Raw genomic sequence first — 19,294 nt, 5'->3', positions numbered from 1 at the left:
CACGGCTTGTATAATGAATTGTGACATTTTAATTAGCTTGTCCAAGATAAACAATATTAGACCAGCCTTGTTGTTTTGCCAGCCATCGCTTAACCCATTACTGGTCGAATGGCAATGCTATACGATGACGATGAGGAATGGGCTCCTATGAGCTATGTGGTATAAAGTGTGTGTGTGTGTGTGTGTGTGTGTGTGTGTGTGTGTGTGTGTGTGTGTGTGTGTCTGTCTCTGGGTGCATGTGTGTGTGTGTGTGTGTGTCTGTCTCTGGTCGCATGTGTCTGTGTGTGTGTGTGTGTGTCTGTCTCTGGGTGCATATTTGTGTGTGTGTGTGTGTGTCTGTCTCTGGTCGCATGTGTGTGTGTGTGTGTGTGTGTGTGTTTGTGTGTGCGTGCACACAGCGCTCATGCTTACGTCAAAGTACCAAAACATTGTGAGTCAAAACCAAAACAAACAGGACCAGTGAGTCAGCAGTTGAACTCACCTTGGCTGCTTCTCTATTTAACCAACGTCACAAAAGCTGTGTACTTTAGGCAGCCTTTTTGCATGGATTAGAAAAAAAATGGATACCGTTATGTGTCTACATTTTGAATCTGTTCATCACAGTATTCTTTTAATCAGTTTTTAATATCAGAGACCTCTTTGGGCAAAGCATATGCGTCTATCATTTGCGTAACCTTAATTCTAGATCCAAATGAAGGCATCAAAAATGCATGCTTTTGTGAGCGTTCACTAACTTTGCTTTTGCAAGCCCTGCTATATTTCCACAACTTTTTAAAGATCACTCCACTCTTTGACTGGATGAGTACGTGTGGAGGGGTGAGCAATTGTGTATGAGTGTGTTTGTGTGTGTGTGTGTGTGTGTGTGTGTGTGCGCGCGTGTGTGTTTGTTATGTCTGCTTACCTGCCGGCTGTGTGTGAAGTTCAGGTCAGCGCAGGTGTAAGTATCGATGTCCCCACCCCACCACCCACGCACTCCTCCCTGGTGCTCCGGCCCGGGTGACGCTCTAAACGACTAGAGTCGGCCCCCCTGGGAGCTCATTAAAATCCTCAGGAGCACGGTGTCACTGCCGCCCCCGACAAATAGCAGCCTCCGCGCAGCATAGTGATGGGGCCGGCCTGTCTGGCCCCCGCCAGGGAGACTGAGGGATGGAGCGCGTGAGGTGGGGAGGCAGGCCAGCCCGATACTGACAGCCATGAGAGAGAGAGAGAGAGTGAATGAGTGAGAGAGCGAGAGAGGGAAAGAGGAAGAGGGAGAGATGGAGAGAGGGAGGGAGGGAGGGAAGTCTATGGGCAGCACCATCGTTATTAGACATAGCAGAGTTGGCAAGTGGAAGCATGGGGGCCAGGGGGTCGGCGATAAGCATTCATTAATTTATGTGCCTTTGAATTTTAAAATGCTGCTCAGAGAGGCCACGGCAGACCCACACACACACACACACACACACACACACACACACACACACACACACACACACACACACGGCAGACCCATTTGGCAATCAGGCAAGATGAACCGGGCAGGATGACAAAGGGCAGCGATTTCACTGTGGACAACGCAGTGAATGTGTAAGCAAGCAGAGGAACTTCAGGACCACGGAGAGCTCCCTGGATGCACTGCACAGGCCAGGCCAGACCAGGATGATGTTAGAATAACAGTAGTAAATTCAGCACTTTGGATTCAATTTAAAAACAATGTACACAGAGTCTGTGATTCTGTGATAACATACACAACAATGCGGTATAGGGATTTCGGCAGCATGCACACTACTTAACAAGACAGTAAACCAAGATGGCGCCGCGGATGTTGCGCTCTCTCGTGCTTTTTATGTTTTTGTTTATTTATATATTGTATTGTGTTGTGTTTTTGTATTTTTTTGTATTGTATTGTGCTGTGTTTGTTTTTGTATTCTATTGTAATGTATATTATGTATAAGCACAATGAAAGTCAGTTCACCAGGTCAAACTCCTTGTTTGTTCACACTTACTTGGCCAATAAAATCTGATTCTGATTCTGAACGCCTAAGTAACGACTGTCCTTTCAGAACCACGGAACAGCACTGATGGTCCTGCTAAGTTTGGACCCCTTTTGGCTTCACTGGCGTGCCAGATAAAGTGCATTTGGAAGAGAGGAATTCCCATTAGGGGGAAAGTCACTCTTGTTGAGGTAATTTGTGGAGACTTCAGAAAGTCCAGAGGAACTCAAGGGGGTCAAGAGGCCTGTGATAGAGGCTTGCTCAGAGGAGTTCTAAAGAGATGGAGTGAACTGACTAAAGAAGTGAATGGGGTTTTAAACAGGTGTCGCTCCCTTGGCAGGCCTGAAACAGAGACAAGTGGAATGGCTCTAATAGTATTCCACTAAGCAACAGAATGGTATGGTATTCTAGCAATAAGAATCAAAATATTGGTCTTACTCACACATGATGATTATGCTGAGACATCATGCCCTGTCAACCTACCAGACACATGTAAGCAGGGGCGGCTCTACCACATTAGGCGCTCTAGGCGAGCTTCACTCCTGGCGCCCAACCCCCCCCCCCCCCCCCCCCCCCCCCCCCCATTGCAACTTTCAAACGCTATTTTGCCTTGTAAGACTGCAATTATTTCACATAAACACAACGATCGCAGCAAATAGACTGTGTTACCGTCATACACCTGTATAAACTCAGTCCCAACACAGAACAACGACATGCAATAAGAACAGTAAGGAACAGGTACATCGTTAGTGCATTATCACACATAGAAAAGTATATGCGCCCGCCGCACGGCATTATGGGGCGACTATGCTGGCATGTTACAGTCAGTATTATCATTATTTGTTAAATTTAGCTTTGTGGCGAAATGTATTTCCTCGCTTCAATGTCGTTAAAAGAATACGTTACTTTGCGCATAGGCCTATGTGATATTGTTGGAAGAAGTTTGATTTGTAATTAGTTGCAACAGACGAGGACCTGTCGAGCGGCTGTTCCCATAAATCCATGTACATGTTCTCATTCACAATAATGTTTGATAACCCCCTGAAGAAGTTGTATTAATGTTTTCCCACGTGTTGTCTATCTGCTCATTATACACTGTTTCTCCAAAATCAGTTTGATCTCTGAAATACTGTGTTCATTAGTGTTTTCATGATAACATATTGTAGCAACCCTTAATGTGTATTGTACACAGTGTTGGGCAAGTTACTGAAAATTAGTACTTAGTTACAGTTACTAGTTACTTCTTTCAAAGGTAATTGAATTACTTCCCAGTTACTGTATATCAAAAGTAATTAGTTACTAGGGAAAGTAACTTTTAAGTTACTTTTATATCTGCGTTTAATGTAATGAATATGAACAGTCAAACACAATAAACACATTTTTTAACCTATTTATTTTAAACAACAGGGCAACATGCCTTCAAATCAAGCAGTAGTATAAAAGTCCCTTTTAACACTTAACTTAATACAAAATAACTGTCTTAGTCATTTAACAGTGTTTTTTTGTACTACATTAGGCCCAATGAAGTTAAAGTGATTGGCGTAGGCTAGAGTATTAACACCATATAAAAAGTAGGTGGATACAAAATTATCAATTAGTGGTTCAGTTAACCAAATACCCTGAAACACCCACATAGTATTCACAGTATGCTAAATATATAATTAGAATAATATCTTTCTAATACATCCTACTCGCTGGCATGTAAAATACGACATTGTACTCAAATGCGGTTGGCAAAACCATTTATCTCTTCCCCATAGCCGCAACAGGGAATCCCCACCCTGATTAAGGTAGGAACTGTATATAAGTTCCCACTGGACCTGGTGGCGCTTCTTTCCCCGTTGCACCGACAGACAAGATAAGGACACGAACTACGTAAACAGTTGGTAATTCATTACACGCGTTTTCTGGTTAAACAATAAATGTTGGAAACCACGATCAGTGTCCTAGCCTTCTTTCCATATGCATGCGCGATTGTATACAAGTGCAATTAACATGAGTTAGCGGCCGTGGCTCGGGAGATAATTGCGGTTATATATCCGTGTGTGCGTGCGTGATTGTATGCAAGTGCAATGTGTGTGTGTGTGTGTTAGCGGTCCTGGAAAATGGGAGAAACAGTTGTGTGTGTACAGCCTTGTGCGTAGTAACGCGGGTAACGAACTCATTTAAATGTCAGTAACTGTAACTGCGTTACTTAATTTAAAAGAATACTTAGTTACCTGCTCGTTACCGCTAAAAGTAGTGGAGTAACGCGTTACTGTAACTCCGCTACTTTTAGCGGTAACGAGCAGGTAACTAAGGTTACTTAGTAACGCGTTACTCCCAACACTGATTGTACATCATAAGTGTACTTCCCTGCACCTTGCGGGGTTGTCATATCATTACTGTCACCTGTCTTTCCGACGGTAAAGAGATATATCGTTAGTTCTGTGATCCGGACCGTCTAGTCATGCACGCCGTTGGGGTTAAGCCTCTTCAGAGGATACACACACATTCGCCCCAATGGCTCGCTATGCTAGCATGATCTAACGACACCAATGAAGAACGTAGCCCTCCGTTTTCGAGTTTTGGCTCATTTTACCCTAATGTTAGATTTATTTTTTTATGTCAAAATATTGGTTGGAAATATAGAAGGAGCGCCAATTTATGCGTCCGTGAAAAAAAAAAAAAATTGTGTTTTTTTTTTCTTTTTCGGGCGCATTATTTGGCGCTCCCCCTCTAGATGGCGCTCTAGGCGGCCGCCTAACCCGCCTGTAGGAAAGGCCGCCCCTGCATGTAAGGCTTTGAACTCTTCCATAACTGTTATACAGTTTGAGAGATTTCATAATTTTGAATGACATAGACACAATATGCAACAACCGTTTTTTTGTTCGTATTCTTGTATCCTTGTATCCTTGTATCATACACAGATGCAGCTCACACACACACACACACCAGATTACTCATTGCCAATATTAAACTAGAATATTTAATAAAAATGCCATAAATAAAATAAAACGTCATGATGTCACACACATCACACATCACACACACTCTCTCTCTCACACACACAGACACACACTCTTAACTTACCACTTTCATGACGGACCTCTCCCAGGCGATGGACTTCTGCTGCTGCTGCAGGTACATGGCCAGCTGGGAGGAACTCCTCACCTCAGCCAGGGCCTTCCTCCACATCTTCAGACCACCCGGAGCCACCTCCTCCTCGCTCCTACAGACACACACACACACACACACACAAACACACACACACACACACACACACACACACACACACACACACACACACACACACACACACACACACACACACACACACACACACACACACACACACACCTCTCCACCCCACTCTCTCTGATTTCACTTTTGGTCACAGTGCTGTGGTCATTGAATTATTTTTCTATTGTCACAGCATTTAAAAAAAGCATACAGCCTCCAGAGAACAGGGGCCATTATTTAATTAATGCACTTTTCTGGGCACAAAGTGATGAGTCATAAGTCTGGTTTTCGCTTACTCCTAGATCTACCTAGCCTGCGGAATTGAACCAGCAGAGGAAGGATGCAAATATTAGACAGAGTGGCTGAATGTCGGGGGATTATTCCTAAAGAAAGTTTCACTGAAATGCTGACCGTAGGTGTGTGTCCATGCATGTTTGTTCGCCTGTGGGCCCATGCTTTTAGAGGCCTTTCTGTGCGGCTTTGTGTTTGTGTGACACAAACTATGTCTATAGTCATGCTGATGAATATGCTACTTTAAATACAATATAAAAAATGGTGTGCCCTTGTTTGCTATTTTAAATAGACCTCATTAAGATTGCAGTCACACAACCAGCATGGTTGACATGTCACCATCATTTACCTCTGCGTTGTTTGATAAGGTACTCCTATCACCATGCTGCAAGGTCATCAAAGCCTTGTACTGTTGAGCAGAGAAGTGAAAGAGCACACTCACAGATATCTCTTTGGTTTACAAAAAGGCCTTGCTAAATTATTCTACCTTCAGTTCAAAATAGATATTCCACTGTTAATTTGTATCATCCCTATCTGTAACATATTTCGATGTGTCCTGCCCTGATTGGCTGTTGCCTGGTTATTATTGTGTGAGCATATATAGTTCAGTTCAATGTATCACAAGGCTACACCTACAAATGCGATGATCAGAGGAGAGTGGTCACTGCTAGCCCAGGGGGACCACACGCTTACACAAGAGCTGTGGCAAATTAAACTGTGTTTGAGTTATTATATTGAATGCATGGCCGTTCAAGAAAAACAGATGTCATCTAGCTGTCTTTACTGTGAAAGGCAGCAGACCAAACTTCTGATGTTAGAGCCCCATGTGGTCATAAAGGTGTTACAAACAGAGTTAATGAGAAACAACTGGGCTGTTTTGATGACTCAATCTAGTGGTAGAACACAATTATGAACTACAAAGTCACCCTACATAGCCCACACAATACATTTTATGGCTGTAGGTACTATGTTCCTAATCAGTAATTGAAGAGGGTTGGTCAGGAATTTGTAATACTTACCTGAGCTGTCTTTTTTTTTTCTTCTTTAAACTAGACAACACTTCAAGGCCAGTTGAAATGAAATAAAATAGTGTAGGTTAGGGGTGTATAAAATAACCGATACGTATAGATATTCGCGTAAGATACGACTACATCGATGTGTGAAGTCCTGTATCGGTTTTAAAATTACATGAACCGGTCTTTGCCCGATTTAAAAGTTATGAATCGGTTCACAAGCGTTTGTCTCAGTTTTTTTGCTATGCAAATCACAAAACACTAGCTGACCTGCTGCATTTGATCTCAGTCAGAACAATGACAGCCTGTTACTGCGTTGCCTGTGGAGTGTTGCAATAGCAGGAGCTGGAGGGCCGTTTCTGTATGCAAGTTCAGGTGCATGAGAAAGCGTGTTCAATTAAGAACACATTTCCAGGCGTTAATGAATCAAGCAGAGATCTTTTCTGAGGTTGGTATGAAGATATTTCATAAAACACTTAAGAACATTTTCGGGGTCCATTGTTTCCTCACAACTCAGTGTTTTCAATTCATGAACTGCATCGAATCGAATCGTACTGAATCGTTTTTATCGACATGCATCTTTTCTTGTATCGTATTGTGCCCATGTATCGAGATACGAATTGGATCGTCTTTGTCATGAGAGATTAACACCCCTAGTGTAGGTCCATACATGACCTGAGGAGACGTTGGAGATATGTGAGATGTTCAAAGAAAACATTGCACCCACAAGCAAAGACACATCACAGTGGCAGTGTAGTTTAGTGGTTCTGACTGTAGTAAGTCTGCTCTTTCTGTTTTCTATGTGCCTCTGGGGGATGTGCACTGACAAACTCTTCAGATGACTGTTACATCTCAAGTTCCAGACAAAGCCTTTAAAATGGCGTGCCCATTTAAAAAGTGCATCTGTGAGGTGTAAACTGACTGGCAAGCAAGGCCGAGCTTGAGTCATTCCTCGCTGTGGGAGTTGGTTGACACATCACTGAATATACTGTACATCAAATCTGTTTTAGTTTTTTTCACACGACATTATGATATTTATTTCTGCTGCTAAGATGCCCTGAAATGAGTCATTGCTCTATTTGTATTAAACTTTGCAAACTTTTTTAGTTGCATTGAACAAGTATGTGCATATGTGTACGTGCAAATGTGTGTGTATTTCTCTGTGTGTATGTGTGTATGTAGGCTTGTCGGTGTGTATGTGTGTGTGTGTGTGTGTGTGTGTGAGAGTGTGTAAATGAGCAAATATGTATATGCGTTTGTATGTAAGTTTGTGTGTGTGTGTTTGCGGTTTGTGTGTGTGTGTGTGTGTGTGTGTGTGTGTGTGAGTGTGTCTTTGAGTGGGTGTGTGTGTGTGCTCTTTAGCAGGAAATGGAGGGCGGTGGGCTGGAATTGGTCATGAGATGATGGTGGGTTGGCTGGGAATGAGGCAGCTCCATCTCTGTCTGCTGCCACTGCCTCAGCACCGAACAACAAATACAGCGTGCATCCCACTCCAGAGATACACACACACACATTAAAGGAGAGAGAGAACTCCCAACGGTACTAAGCGACTCCGAGAGAGAGAGAGAGAGAGAGAGAGAGAGAGAGAGAGAGAGAGGGGGAGGGAGAGAGAGAGAGAGAGATTGGGTTTGTGAGTGAGTGGTTATTGAGAGTTCAGATACAATCAGGTTTTCTGGAAGAATGTGAGAATAGGAGGCATCCACACACACACAGCTTTCTAAGATATCGAAGCATCGTCACATTCCCTTATGTGGTCTGGATTTTGATCATAATCGTGGTTTTAAGATTCTAAGATTTTAAGGACAGGATTATTGAAAGGATTATGAATAATAGCTCCTGAGCTTTGTCTGATTTTCTGTGTGCCTCAGTTTAATTTCAGTTAGGCCTTTCAGAACTGTACGAACACCGGATGCTGTATTATTGCACCTGAATTAGTCCCTCCAGCTACTAAGGGCTCAGCTGAGAAGAAAGGATAAAGGACCAGACTGTTTGCTAAGACCCCAAAAATAATAAATACTCTATATCACCCATTGCCTCCATTTTAGGTTAGGTAATAGACATTGAAGGGATTCTTTGCAACAATCGCTGGGCTATGACCAAAAAGCACCATACAATTATAGTGCCTCACACAGCTGCTGGTACAGGGGCAATTCTGGTCTCGATCCAAAGTCAGTTGCCGCCCATGGATGATTCTGCAGAGTGGTGATGAGGCTACAGCTGCATTTTGGCCTTACAGAAAAACGTTGGGATATTTCAACCTGGGCCCTTAGTTTTAGATCTTTTTGGGTCCAAGTTTTTACTAGGGACAAAAAAAAGGTTTGGTCCAGTATTGAGTTGGAATACTAAAACTGGCAACCGGCTATACTATGGAATCTTCTGGAACAAGCAGGCATGTCATAGTAAACGTCTTGTTTAAGCCACTGACAGGCACGTAAATGTTACTGTATTTTAAGGGTCTGACAACATAGAAAGGATCCCTACTGAGATACACCTGGGTCTGTTTACCCCAATAATGGTAAAGAAACTGTAGAGAGGAATGTTTGTACGGTCAGTCTTTTACCTGTCTCCATTCAGTGCTTGCAGTCGATTGGTCTCCCATGTGGTGCTTGAGTTGGCACACGAAGGAGAGCACCTCCCGTCAATAATCACCTACAGGCACTGAATGGGGTGCTGGCTGCATCAGAGACCGAAAGAAAACACAGGTAAAAAATACTCAACTGTGATTGTATATTATCTTATGTTCTCTGAATGTTAATTTAAAAATGTTAGTTGAGAAAATCATGCTTTCCTCACTGTTATCAAGGCTTTTTGTGTGTGTGTGTGTGTGTAAGAGCTCATTAATGGCATCTAAAGGCACTCAAACCCCCGTCTGAAGTGTATCCTCTTCCATCTCTAGTCCTAATGGGGCTGCTTTGAGAACAGGAGTGTCAGCAGAGAAAAAAGCCTTTCAGGGACGGACTGGACTGGACCGGATTAGTTAGACTTGGATCACCCATTCAGTGTTTGGGCCAGAATGTTCTCTGTTCATTATCAGATAAAAAAAAAAATGGCAAAATGCAGCTGGATGAATTCATTCTCATATAAAAGCACTTCACGCTGGCACAGGATAAGTGGGTTGCTATGGGTAAAATGGGAGGGGGGGGGGGGGGGGCAGATAATATTGAAGGTAGAATTCATATTTGACACATTTGCCCGGCACTGAGAGGGATAAATGGACCACAAGTGAGCACAAAACACCTCAAGTACATTAAGATCACATTATAATGAAATCATATTTTTAAACCGGAATTGTCATTTGCGGTATAGGAAGAGAACTCACTAAACTGGCAAGAAAGACTTTGTGAGCACTGATTCTACTGGCTGTAAATGAATTGTGTTCAGAGGGGATTTGAGATGTAGCCCATATATGGACAGAAGTGATTAGCCTGCGGATAAAACTGGATGAGACAACAGAGTCACTAATTAGAAGACATTGTGAGAGAAAATGAAGAAAACAACACATTAATGCTCAGCGGTATGCCTCACGCTTTCCTTCTATCAGTCTCTCTATCTTTCTCTTTCACTCTCTCTCTTGTTCTAGCTCACACGTGCTTTTTTCTCCCTGTCAGTCTCTCTCTTTCCATGCCTTCATCTATGTCCCCTATCCCCTCTCTCCCTCTCTCCCTCTCTCCCTGCCTCTCCCCCCTCTTCAGTCTTTCTCTCTCTCTTTCATGCACCATTCCTTCAATCATTCTCTTTCTCTCACTAATATTAGCCATCACCGCTCAAAACAACCTGCAATATGTACACTATGGGCTCTTCTGAGTAAAGAAACCTCTCCTTCCTCCATTTGCCATGAGGATGAGACAATTAAGACAAGACAAGACGGTGTGATACATGTTCCTGTGCATGTAAAAGCACTCATGGAACACTCTGCAAACACCCCCCCCCCCCCTTCTCTCTCTCTCTCTCTCTTTGTCTCTACCGGTGAATCGGCTACATTAAGATACCTTTCCATGTGCCAACCCCCCAATTAAACATCCATTGTCACCTTGGAAATGGGCTGTCATGGAGCTGCCAGCAGCTACTTTGTGGGTAATTGCACGTCGTAGGGACTGAAGCTGTGACCTCTGACAGAGTGGCGACACTTAATCAGGTGGTCGCTTCTGCATTCCAAAGACCAATCGCACGCCCACACACTGTGCTGCCACTATAATCATCATCATCAATGTTATTATTATTACTCTGCAGGTAACTCATCCCGTGTCTCGTCTTGAAGCGAGTGAAACCTGACATTAACCTTACGGGTCTCCTCGTGAACTTCTCACTCTCAGAGCTGGGGAGGGAGGGGTTTACTTGGAGAGAAAAGCGAGCTTGGTTGGGTTTCATAAACAGAGCTTACATGCAGCACCCTTTCCCTTATTAGTATTAATAGGACAAACTTCAGAGGGCTTCTATTCTACCATTGGACAGTTTTGTATTATTTATGATTGAAATGAAAGTCTCAGAGAAGGGGGGGGGGGGGGGGGGGGGGCTGCATTGAAAAATCCTTTTTGCTTACACTGGTTTATGTAACCGGTGGCCTAGTAAACAGAGAACTTGGGAGAAATTTGAAGTAGTCTCGCTACAAAGAAATCTCAGGATTTGAAATAGCAGCATTCATCCTCAGCTGGCTGCAGAGGTTCTCAGGATTACCGGCTTGCATGAACCTTTGCAGAATCCTTTCTCTTGCCTTGCCCCTCTCAAGTGCCTTGCATGTTACATGTGCAATAATCATGCAATAGTCATTGCAATAGTCATTTTTCTCTCGTCCTCTTTTTATCCCAGTCACCCTAATATGCCACTGCCAAATCGGCATCTCATTTCATCTGTGCATGTGATTTACATAAATGCATAGTGTTGAGTTATCCAGTTCTTCAATAAACATAATTATTATTTGTCTTGATCTTTTGCCAAAGCAGTTTTGTTCATTATACAGTGATATAATAAGGGTGATATAATAGTATACTGGACTGGCAATGTGACATGCCTTATATTTTAGATTTGTGCTGGTGCTGCTTGTGACATTCAAAAACTTTTACATTGAAGTATTGCAGCTCAAAGAAGTCCCAATAAGGTTAAGCTTGCGAATAACATTTGAATAACAAACTGTTGATCAAAAGGAACTGCAGCGAATGCAGTGAACGCATATTGTGAAACAATCTTCACATTATAAAGTGTTTTATTCAATAACTTGTGATCTTTCACGACAATAATGGAATGCTACCCGCGTTGCCTCTCAAAGTCATTTAGTGTCTTTGGGGTGGGAGATCTAAATGTCACCCATTGAGATGGCATTTCAGGTTTCCAAGCTTACTAAATTAAGACAGCATAGGTTAGACTGGAACTGGGAATCCATCTCACTCACTGATAACTGTGAAGTATCAAATTTGCTTTTGCAGAACATCAGCTAGTGGCTTTAATTGCTTTTATTCCCAACTGTAAGTTTGGTAATATTCCTTCTGTTTAAAAGTGTCTTTATCTTCTTCTGCTGGCTATGTTTGACCTGGCCATATGCTGCTGGTGAAGAGGCTGTGTGGAAAGGAACGTTATTGATGCCATAGGTTCGATATCAACAGAGCATTTAGTGGTCTATATGTAGTGGTACTGTTTGTGTGCATATAATACTACTACTCATAATAATAATTGTCAGATTGCCACTAGAGAGTAGTCTGGGAAGTCCCGCCCCACTTCTTCCGGCCAAATTGATTTTGCCTCAGAACTGGGTCTGGCCAAGTATGGATACCCGTTCATTTCAAGATTTCCACAATCCTTGGAGCCAATCACAAACTGGCTTTTGGCTACCTGGCGCGCCATTGGCGGATTTAAACTTACCACGGCTACGTTACAAATTCTACTGCACGGAGAGTTTTTAAACATTGGACATGGTGGCCGCCGAAGCACCGCAAAACTTCGATAAGGCAAGTTTTCTTTGAAAACAGAACAGAAACTTGCCCTGGAACAATTCATACAGAAAAAATATGTGTTTGCTTTATTACCGATCGTTGTATTGTTGTATAGTATCGTTGGTCTGATTGGTTAAAGGCGTGTCCAATTACGTGAGTGAAGTGGATCGCTGATGATAGTTGGCCAGACTAACTGAGCAAATGCAATGCAGTGAAGGGGCAGGGAATTCCCAGACAAACTAGAGAGCATATGGAGAGTATTATATATATATTATACTGTATTATGACCAAAGATTCATCATCTTGCCTACCTTTGTGAGAAGACACGTCTGGCATCATTTAAGAACTGTCAGAAGGTAGCTCCTTGTCTGTGAGACCTTGCTTATGGTATATGTATAAGGAGATGTATATCTAAGATGACTACATGGTCCACATCTGTAACTATCTGCACGTATACAAATTACTAAAACAAGCCATGCCTTTCAGGTTAATCATTTTTCTCTGATGCCACACACACACACACACACACACACACACACACACACACACACACACACACACACACACACACACACACACACACACACACACACACACACACACACACACACACACACACACACACACACACGCACACACACATTCACAGAAGCTATGTACAAAAGTCACACGTACCACTAAACCACTCAAATATTGAATTGATCTTTATTTATATTAAATTAAAAATATACTTTCTGACAGATTCATGTAAGAAATATGAGGAAAAGTATTTCAATGATATAAAGCCTGGGGTATGGTAAAAGTACAGTGGAGAGATACAGCCACTGTGGCCAACAACAAGCCAGGAAACCGAGGAGGGAGGAGGAATGGTGTGAACTAGTAACCGTAGCAACTTCTCTGTCTGTACTGTTTATGCAACGTTGATAAAAGAGCTAAATAATGATAATAGTAAACACAAATCAGACTCAGTTCAAGCATAAGTTGCACAGACCTTGGCAGATTTGAAAAAACACTGTAAATATCCTTTTTTTTAGGATAAAATATTGGTGTATGAATGAGTAAACTGTAAGTTAAAAATCATTACCATTACTGAGATCACACAGGGTAAATTATAATGGACTGTTGTTCATTTCAGGTAGATTCGTACCAACATTGATAATATATATATGCAGTTTTTAATTCTGGTTGAGTTTTAAATTAAATGCTAACACACACAGATAGGGGTGCTTACAAATGCATCTCCAAAACAAAAAGACACTCAGCACAAAGGATTTGGTTCAAAAGGGAGAGGGAGTGAGAGGCTGATGTACTAAGTTCATCATTTTGCGAGAGGTTCTCCACAGCTGGGGTATTTACATTGCTGGAGATCTACTTAAAGGGGGGCGGGCGGGGTGGGTGGTGGAGTTGGATAACGGCACAGCTAAAAGTTTAAAGCGTCAAGAACGAAGATACAAAACTCCACAGAGCAGTGCTGGATACAAATCTCGCACAGAAAGAAAAGGAAGAAGGAAAGAAAAGAGAACTTCAGGGGTAAGTGGCAAACATGAACTCATCAAATCAAAAAAAAATCACCATCAAGAATGCACACACAGCACAGTTTATATACAATACAAGTACTATGTCTGGTCACTACCACAGACAATTACTATGTTTAACATAAAAATCAAGTACAAAAATAAAAATAAAATAAAATAAATAGTACAATTAAAGAAATGAAAAGAAAGAAGTGAACAAAATAAAAAATAAAATAAAATAAGGGAAGCTAATTTTTCCCATATTACCAGTTTCACCACCTACTGTAAAGTCCTTCAGTGCTCTATAAAAATACTATTCACATTTTCTCAGCGTACAGTCCTGATTCCGAGGACCCACTTGTTTGAATGCCCCTTCAGTGTTGGCTCAGTATAAATACAGGGATCTCTCCAACAGTAGTGCGTGCAAACTGGTCAGTGGTCAAGACTGTTAGATTTGAGATTTGAAGTTATGTTGTTTGAAAAATAAGAAAAACAAACAAACAAATTTAAAAGAAATCCACAGCAAAATAAGCAAAAAAAAAAAAAAAAACACCAAATGGCAGGAGTGAGAAAAGTATAAAATAACATTAAGTCCGTAAAATCATCCATCATGTATTAGTATAAATAGATTTGTACACTGTCTTTTTGTGCCAACATATGTGTAATCAGGAATTCACAAGTCGATATTTGCTGTTTATTTATGGTGATGGTTATATATTCATGTTGTCAAATGTCCATAATTCAATTAAATATAATTGTGTTTATATAGCGCCAATAACAATTGTAATTGTCTCAAGGCATTTTTACAGAGGCCAGAGCCTTAACCCCTAGAGCCTGCACTAAGGTGATTGTGGCAAAGGTAATCTCCCTTGTAACAGAAAGAAACCTTGAGCAGAACCCAGCACATAAGGGGTCACCATCTGTCCTCATATGCCAACTGAGTCCTGACTCATAGCTGATTCTAGGGGAGTAGCAAAGTGTGGAACTATGACGCAAAAAGAATCACAGAGAGCAAGAATAAGTTCATTCTGTATTTTTGAATGTTGTTTTATGACGGTCTTCAACTAGGGTCACACTAGCAATGACAGTGTTGTGGATTCCTTACCCAGTGACCCCATTCTGAAGTTATTTTAGATGAAACTGCTAGCTAATGACAGACACAGTCACACAATGGCGTTATAAACTTGCTAGATATCACACTCTTATTCCCATCCATTTATTGATCTATCAGTTTGAAACATAAATGCTGGGGAAAGAGGGTTCTAGTAAACCAGGTACCGATTTCAACTTTATTAGGGTTTAAATACACACAGGAGTATCTGCTATGATGACCCATCGTTGTCAACGTCTGTGATGTTGTAGTTCGACATAGTTGTAGTATTTAGTAAGTAGTTTTGTTGTAGGTTGTAAGTAGTATAGTATTTTCAACTCAGAGTAAGTGGTAATGATGCTACACACATGAGGTAAAGTGTAAAGAACACGTAAGCACACAAGGGTAAAATTGCAACCCTGTACATTAAGGATCACTTAACTAACATTGATTTTTCACTGAAGTCAATAAAGAATTTATAAAGAATTAATAATATTACTAACATATCAAGATTTGTATATGTTAAGTAGCCTAATGCATAAAATACAATGCACTAATTAACACAAACAAACCTTGAACTTCTGCATTTAACTTAATGTTTACCGATATTCACATTAATGACTAACCTAATGTTAAATAAGGGGACTTTAATGTAAAGTGTAAAATGTATGAATGAATGGCAGTCAACAAATATTTGTATTTCACAGGAAAAATAATTAACAGCAAGCAGCACTTGGCTGATGCAGCGTACATAAATCTAATTTACCTTTTTTTTTTAAATTGGGAATCTAAGTAATTTTTTTACATACTTGGATTAAAAACCAAGTTATTATAAATATTTTACACTGGTATCAAAATTCTTTCAAAACACTTTTAAATATCCAGCAGAGATGTGTCCAAAAACGGGGGTTGAAAGGAGAATCCTCACTCCTCACAGAGACAAACACTTTGTAAAAATGAATGAAGAAGTTTAAGTTAAAGGACAAAAGAGTGGGGATGTATTGAGTGGTTCTCCCTAAGTGTTCTCTGCCTCCGTGATCATGCAACTAGCCATCAACCCTCGACTCCACCAAGCTGGCCGTCCTCAGATCATTCTTTACAAAAATATCCATTTTGAGCCAAGAACAGCATGTCTCCATCTGCAACAAAAGATTTGTGCAGACAAGCAAACCTTGACAGACAAGGTTGACAGACTGCTCTTGATATGGCCGTGGACAGAAACACAAGATGGCTGATATGTGCTCCCTCTTACTTGAAAAAAGTGCATATCCTTCCATTTTTTTTATCTCTTTATGTGCAAAATGGGGACAATGGGGAGATCAAAGTCTCAATGCAAAAAGATTGGCCACTCCTGTACAAATATAATAACTCATGTTGTGGTTCCCACCAGCCATCCAACCCACCATGCAGTTTCTTTATCCAGTACAGCTGAGCCACTATTTCTGGTTTGATAAAAGTGCTTCATTTAGGGGAAAGACACATTGAGACCCATATGTTGTACAAATAGCAATCCCAATGCTTCCCAGACAACACTGAGTATTACTATCTTCCCAGAGCCCTACATTGAAGGGCTAAAATGATCAGTAATGTCAAATCAAACTGCTCTACTGGAGGATAAGTCATATACTGGCTCCGCCAAAATAAGTTCTTGAAAGAAATAAAGGTAGAAAAAAACAAAACAGTAATATGCCCCTAAAGCACTCTGAAGGGTGTGTTTCCGTAGCAGCAGGATGGCAGTACCACCATGAGGCATGCCAGTGTTATCCCTAAATTTGATTTCTACAAAGATAAACGGGAGGAAATATCTATCGACACAGACACGCTGGGACATACAAATAATAAGATTAAAATGATAAAATAAAAATAAAAAACGTTTGATTCCTTCAGGTTCAGGTTTGCTCACCGCCACAGTCCTGTCTAGTGGGACCTTGAGTCTTCCGCATCTCATTTCTGAACTGACCATTTATATGTGTGTGGTCAGGGGCCATCTTGGTTGTCCAGAAGGGATTCAGTGCGTCTCAGCCTTCAGTGGGCCACTAATGGTTTCCACTAGCTGTCCACGGGCCCACACCCAAAAACACATGTTATGAGTGACTGCATGTGATCCCACAGCCCGTCATGACCCTGGGCCTTACAGGGTCTAAGGTATGGAGAGCAGCACGGGCTCTGCACCTTACATGACTGACACACTGCAAGGAGACAAATGCTAGTAACAGGGGACTACATACTGTGTCTCTCCACCTGTTACCATGCATCTGTGCTTTCGTCACAGACTCTGATACCACCCATACCTTAATGGAAATAATGGTATAAATACTGAAACATCGTGGAGTATGACTGTTTGTCAGACTGCTGGATTCTAATTAGCTGCCCAGGAAAAGGGCATGTAAATATTTACTCGGTATAAATTCCCTCTGTCAGCGCATTCAACTTCAAATCTCCGGAACGTTCTGTGGAGTCACCCTTGATGTGTGCACACTGTGTCGGCGTGGATTACTGTCACTAATTACGGTGGCTCAACTCCATATTGCTTTGAAGCGCTTGTTCCTTTCACGAAGCTGCTGTGCCCCGCTCACAGGGGCGAGACCTGACTGTCTGAAAGTGAGAGGGGGGAGAGCTGTATGCTACATGTGTGTGTGTGTGTGTGTGTGTGTGCCTGTGTGTGTGTGTGTAGGGAGGGGCATCATCTCATTAGGAAAAGGTCACCATGACGATTCCGGGGACAGAGAGGTGTGCGCAGAAACGACCAGGATTTGATTGGTGTGTCATCGCCTGTCCAAATGGGAGAGAGAAGTCACATGTCCTACAGAGCGTATGGGCTCTGAGGTACGCGCGTGTGTGTGTGTGTGTGTGTGTGTGTGTGTGTGTGTGTGTGTGTGTGTGTGTGTGTGTGTGTGTGTGTGTGTGTGTGTGTGTGTGCCTTCGAGTTCTGAGGGAGATTTGAGAGGAAGCGTGGGAGGATAGAGTGCTGGTAAGAGGAACCAGGCTCTGGAGAGTGAGTGGATGAGAAGGGACCAGGCAGGGGGGGTAGAGGACTAGACCACAGTGTTCCGCTGCCGGTACGGCGGGGGTGGCAGCACGGCTCCCGGCTTGAGGGCAAACTCGGCCAGGTACTCTGGGTTCTCGGCCACGGCTGGCCGGATCCGCCCGTTCTGTTTGTAGAAGAACTTGGGGTTCCCCACCTGTGTGGGGTCTGGGTTCTGCTGGGTGGATTTGGGTGGGAGACTGTGCTGCCAGTACTCGGGATTGTCGAAGGTCTTCTTGGACTTCTTGTCCAGCATGATGGTGCCAGTATGGCCTGCCTGCAGCATGTTGCCGGGATGCCTCAGGTGGGCAGTGAAAGCGGGCAGGCTGCCCTGGGCAATGACCATCGGCTTGCCAGCATGGGCTTGCTGGGCCGCTTGGCCGGCCGTCTGACCCGCCGAGATAGACAGCACATGGTGGCCTGCGCTGGTGGCGGCATGGCACAACTGGCCCGGGTGACCCGTTTGGGCCAGGTGACTCGGTTTGCCAGGGAATGTGCCGTGCATCACGTGTGCTGGATGAGGGGGATGCCCGACTTGGCTCGGGAGCTCAGCCTGGACGCTGTGTCCTGGCGGAAGAACGAAGTGAACATGTGGAGTCGGGGCCTGGTGGGGCGGGTTGCCAGGCTGGCTGGTGTGGGCCACGTGGGCGACGGTTGTGGCCACAGCTGCCGCTGAGGTCACTGCTAGCGGAATGGGGATGCCATTCTTCTTCAGTAGTTCTGGGTTCACCTCTCCAGTGTTGTGGAAGGTGTTGAGGTACAGCGGCTCGTTTATGTATTCGTCCTCTCCTTTGGGCGGTCCGTTGGGGGTGGTGTGGTACCCCGGGTTGTCCAGAGCGTGAATATCTCCATTTTTGCGGCGGGTGACAAATGGATTCTCTTCAACTGGATTCAGATACTCTGTTGGAAAGAAGGAGCAAGATTGTGTGATGATTTATTCAGCAAAGAGCCCAGGTTATATGGACTATGCACAGTCAAGACATTGTGGGCTTACTGCCAACAAAGCTTTGGCAATTTCGGCTCTTAAACACTGCTAGTTGAATGCAAAGTTAAAAAAAGTAAGTCACTGACAACATAAGACGTATAAAGGGCTTGCAACCCATTGATTTCTTGACCACGCAACCCCTTACTCTGTGGAAAGATGTTTTCATGCTGCCTTTTGCCACAGGTGACTTGTCAAATCATGAAATGGTTTCTTATTGTGTAAGACTGCAGTAAACAAAGGGGGAGATACACATGGAG

At 42.8% G+C, this 19,294-nt stretch overlaps 1 protein-coding gene across 2 annotated transcripts in view; it reads right to left on the bottom strand.

The window, feature by feature from the left end:
* Window positions 1-18,062: 18,062 nt before the first annotated feature.
* The window catches only part of LOC308362950 (receptor tyrosine-protein kinase erbB-4-like), a gene marked incomplete at its 3' end in the record, with an annotated part of 265,551 nt that continues 264,319 nt past the window's right edge, over window positions 18,063-19,294 (bottom strand). For both annotated transcript variants that reach the window (XM_080835676.1, XM_080835677.1), the window contains exon 27: window positions 18,063-18,952. In XM_080835676.1, the coding sequence (XP_080691802.1) occupies window positions 18,063-18,952 (890 nt within the window). The remainder of the gene's footprint in view (window positions 18,953-19,294) is intronic.

Source organism: Sprattus sprattus (assembly GCF_963457725.1).
Source record: "Sprattus sprattus genome assembly, chromosome: 3".
NCBI classification, from domain to species: Eukaryota; Metazoa; Chordata; class Actinopteri; order Clupeiformes; family Clupeidae; genus Sprattus; species Sprattus sprattus.
Note: the sequence above shows the minus strand (reverse complement) of the source record. Positions and strands in the feature narration are given on the sequence as shown.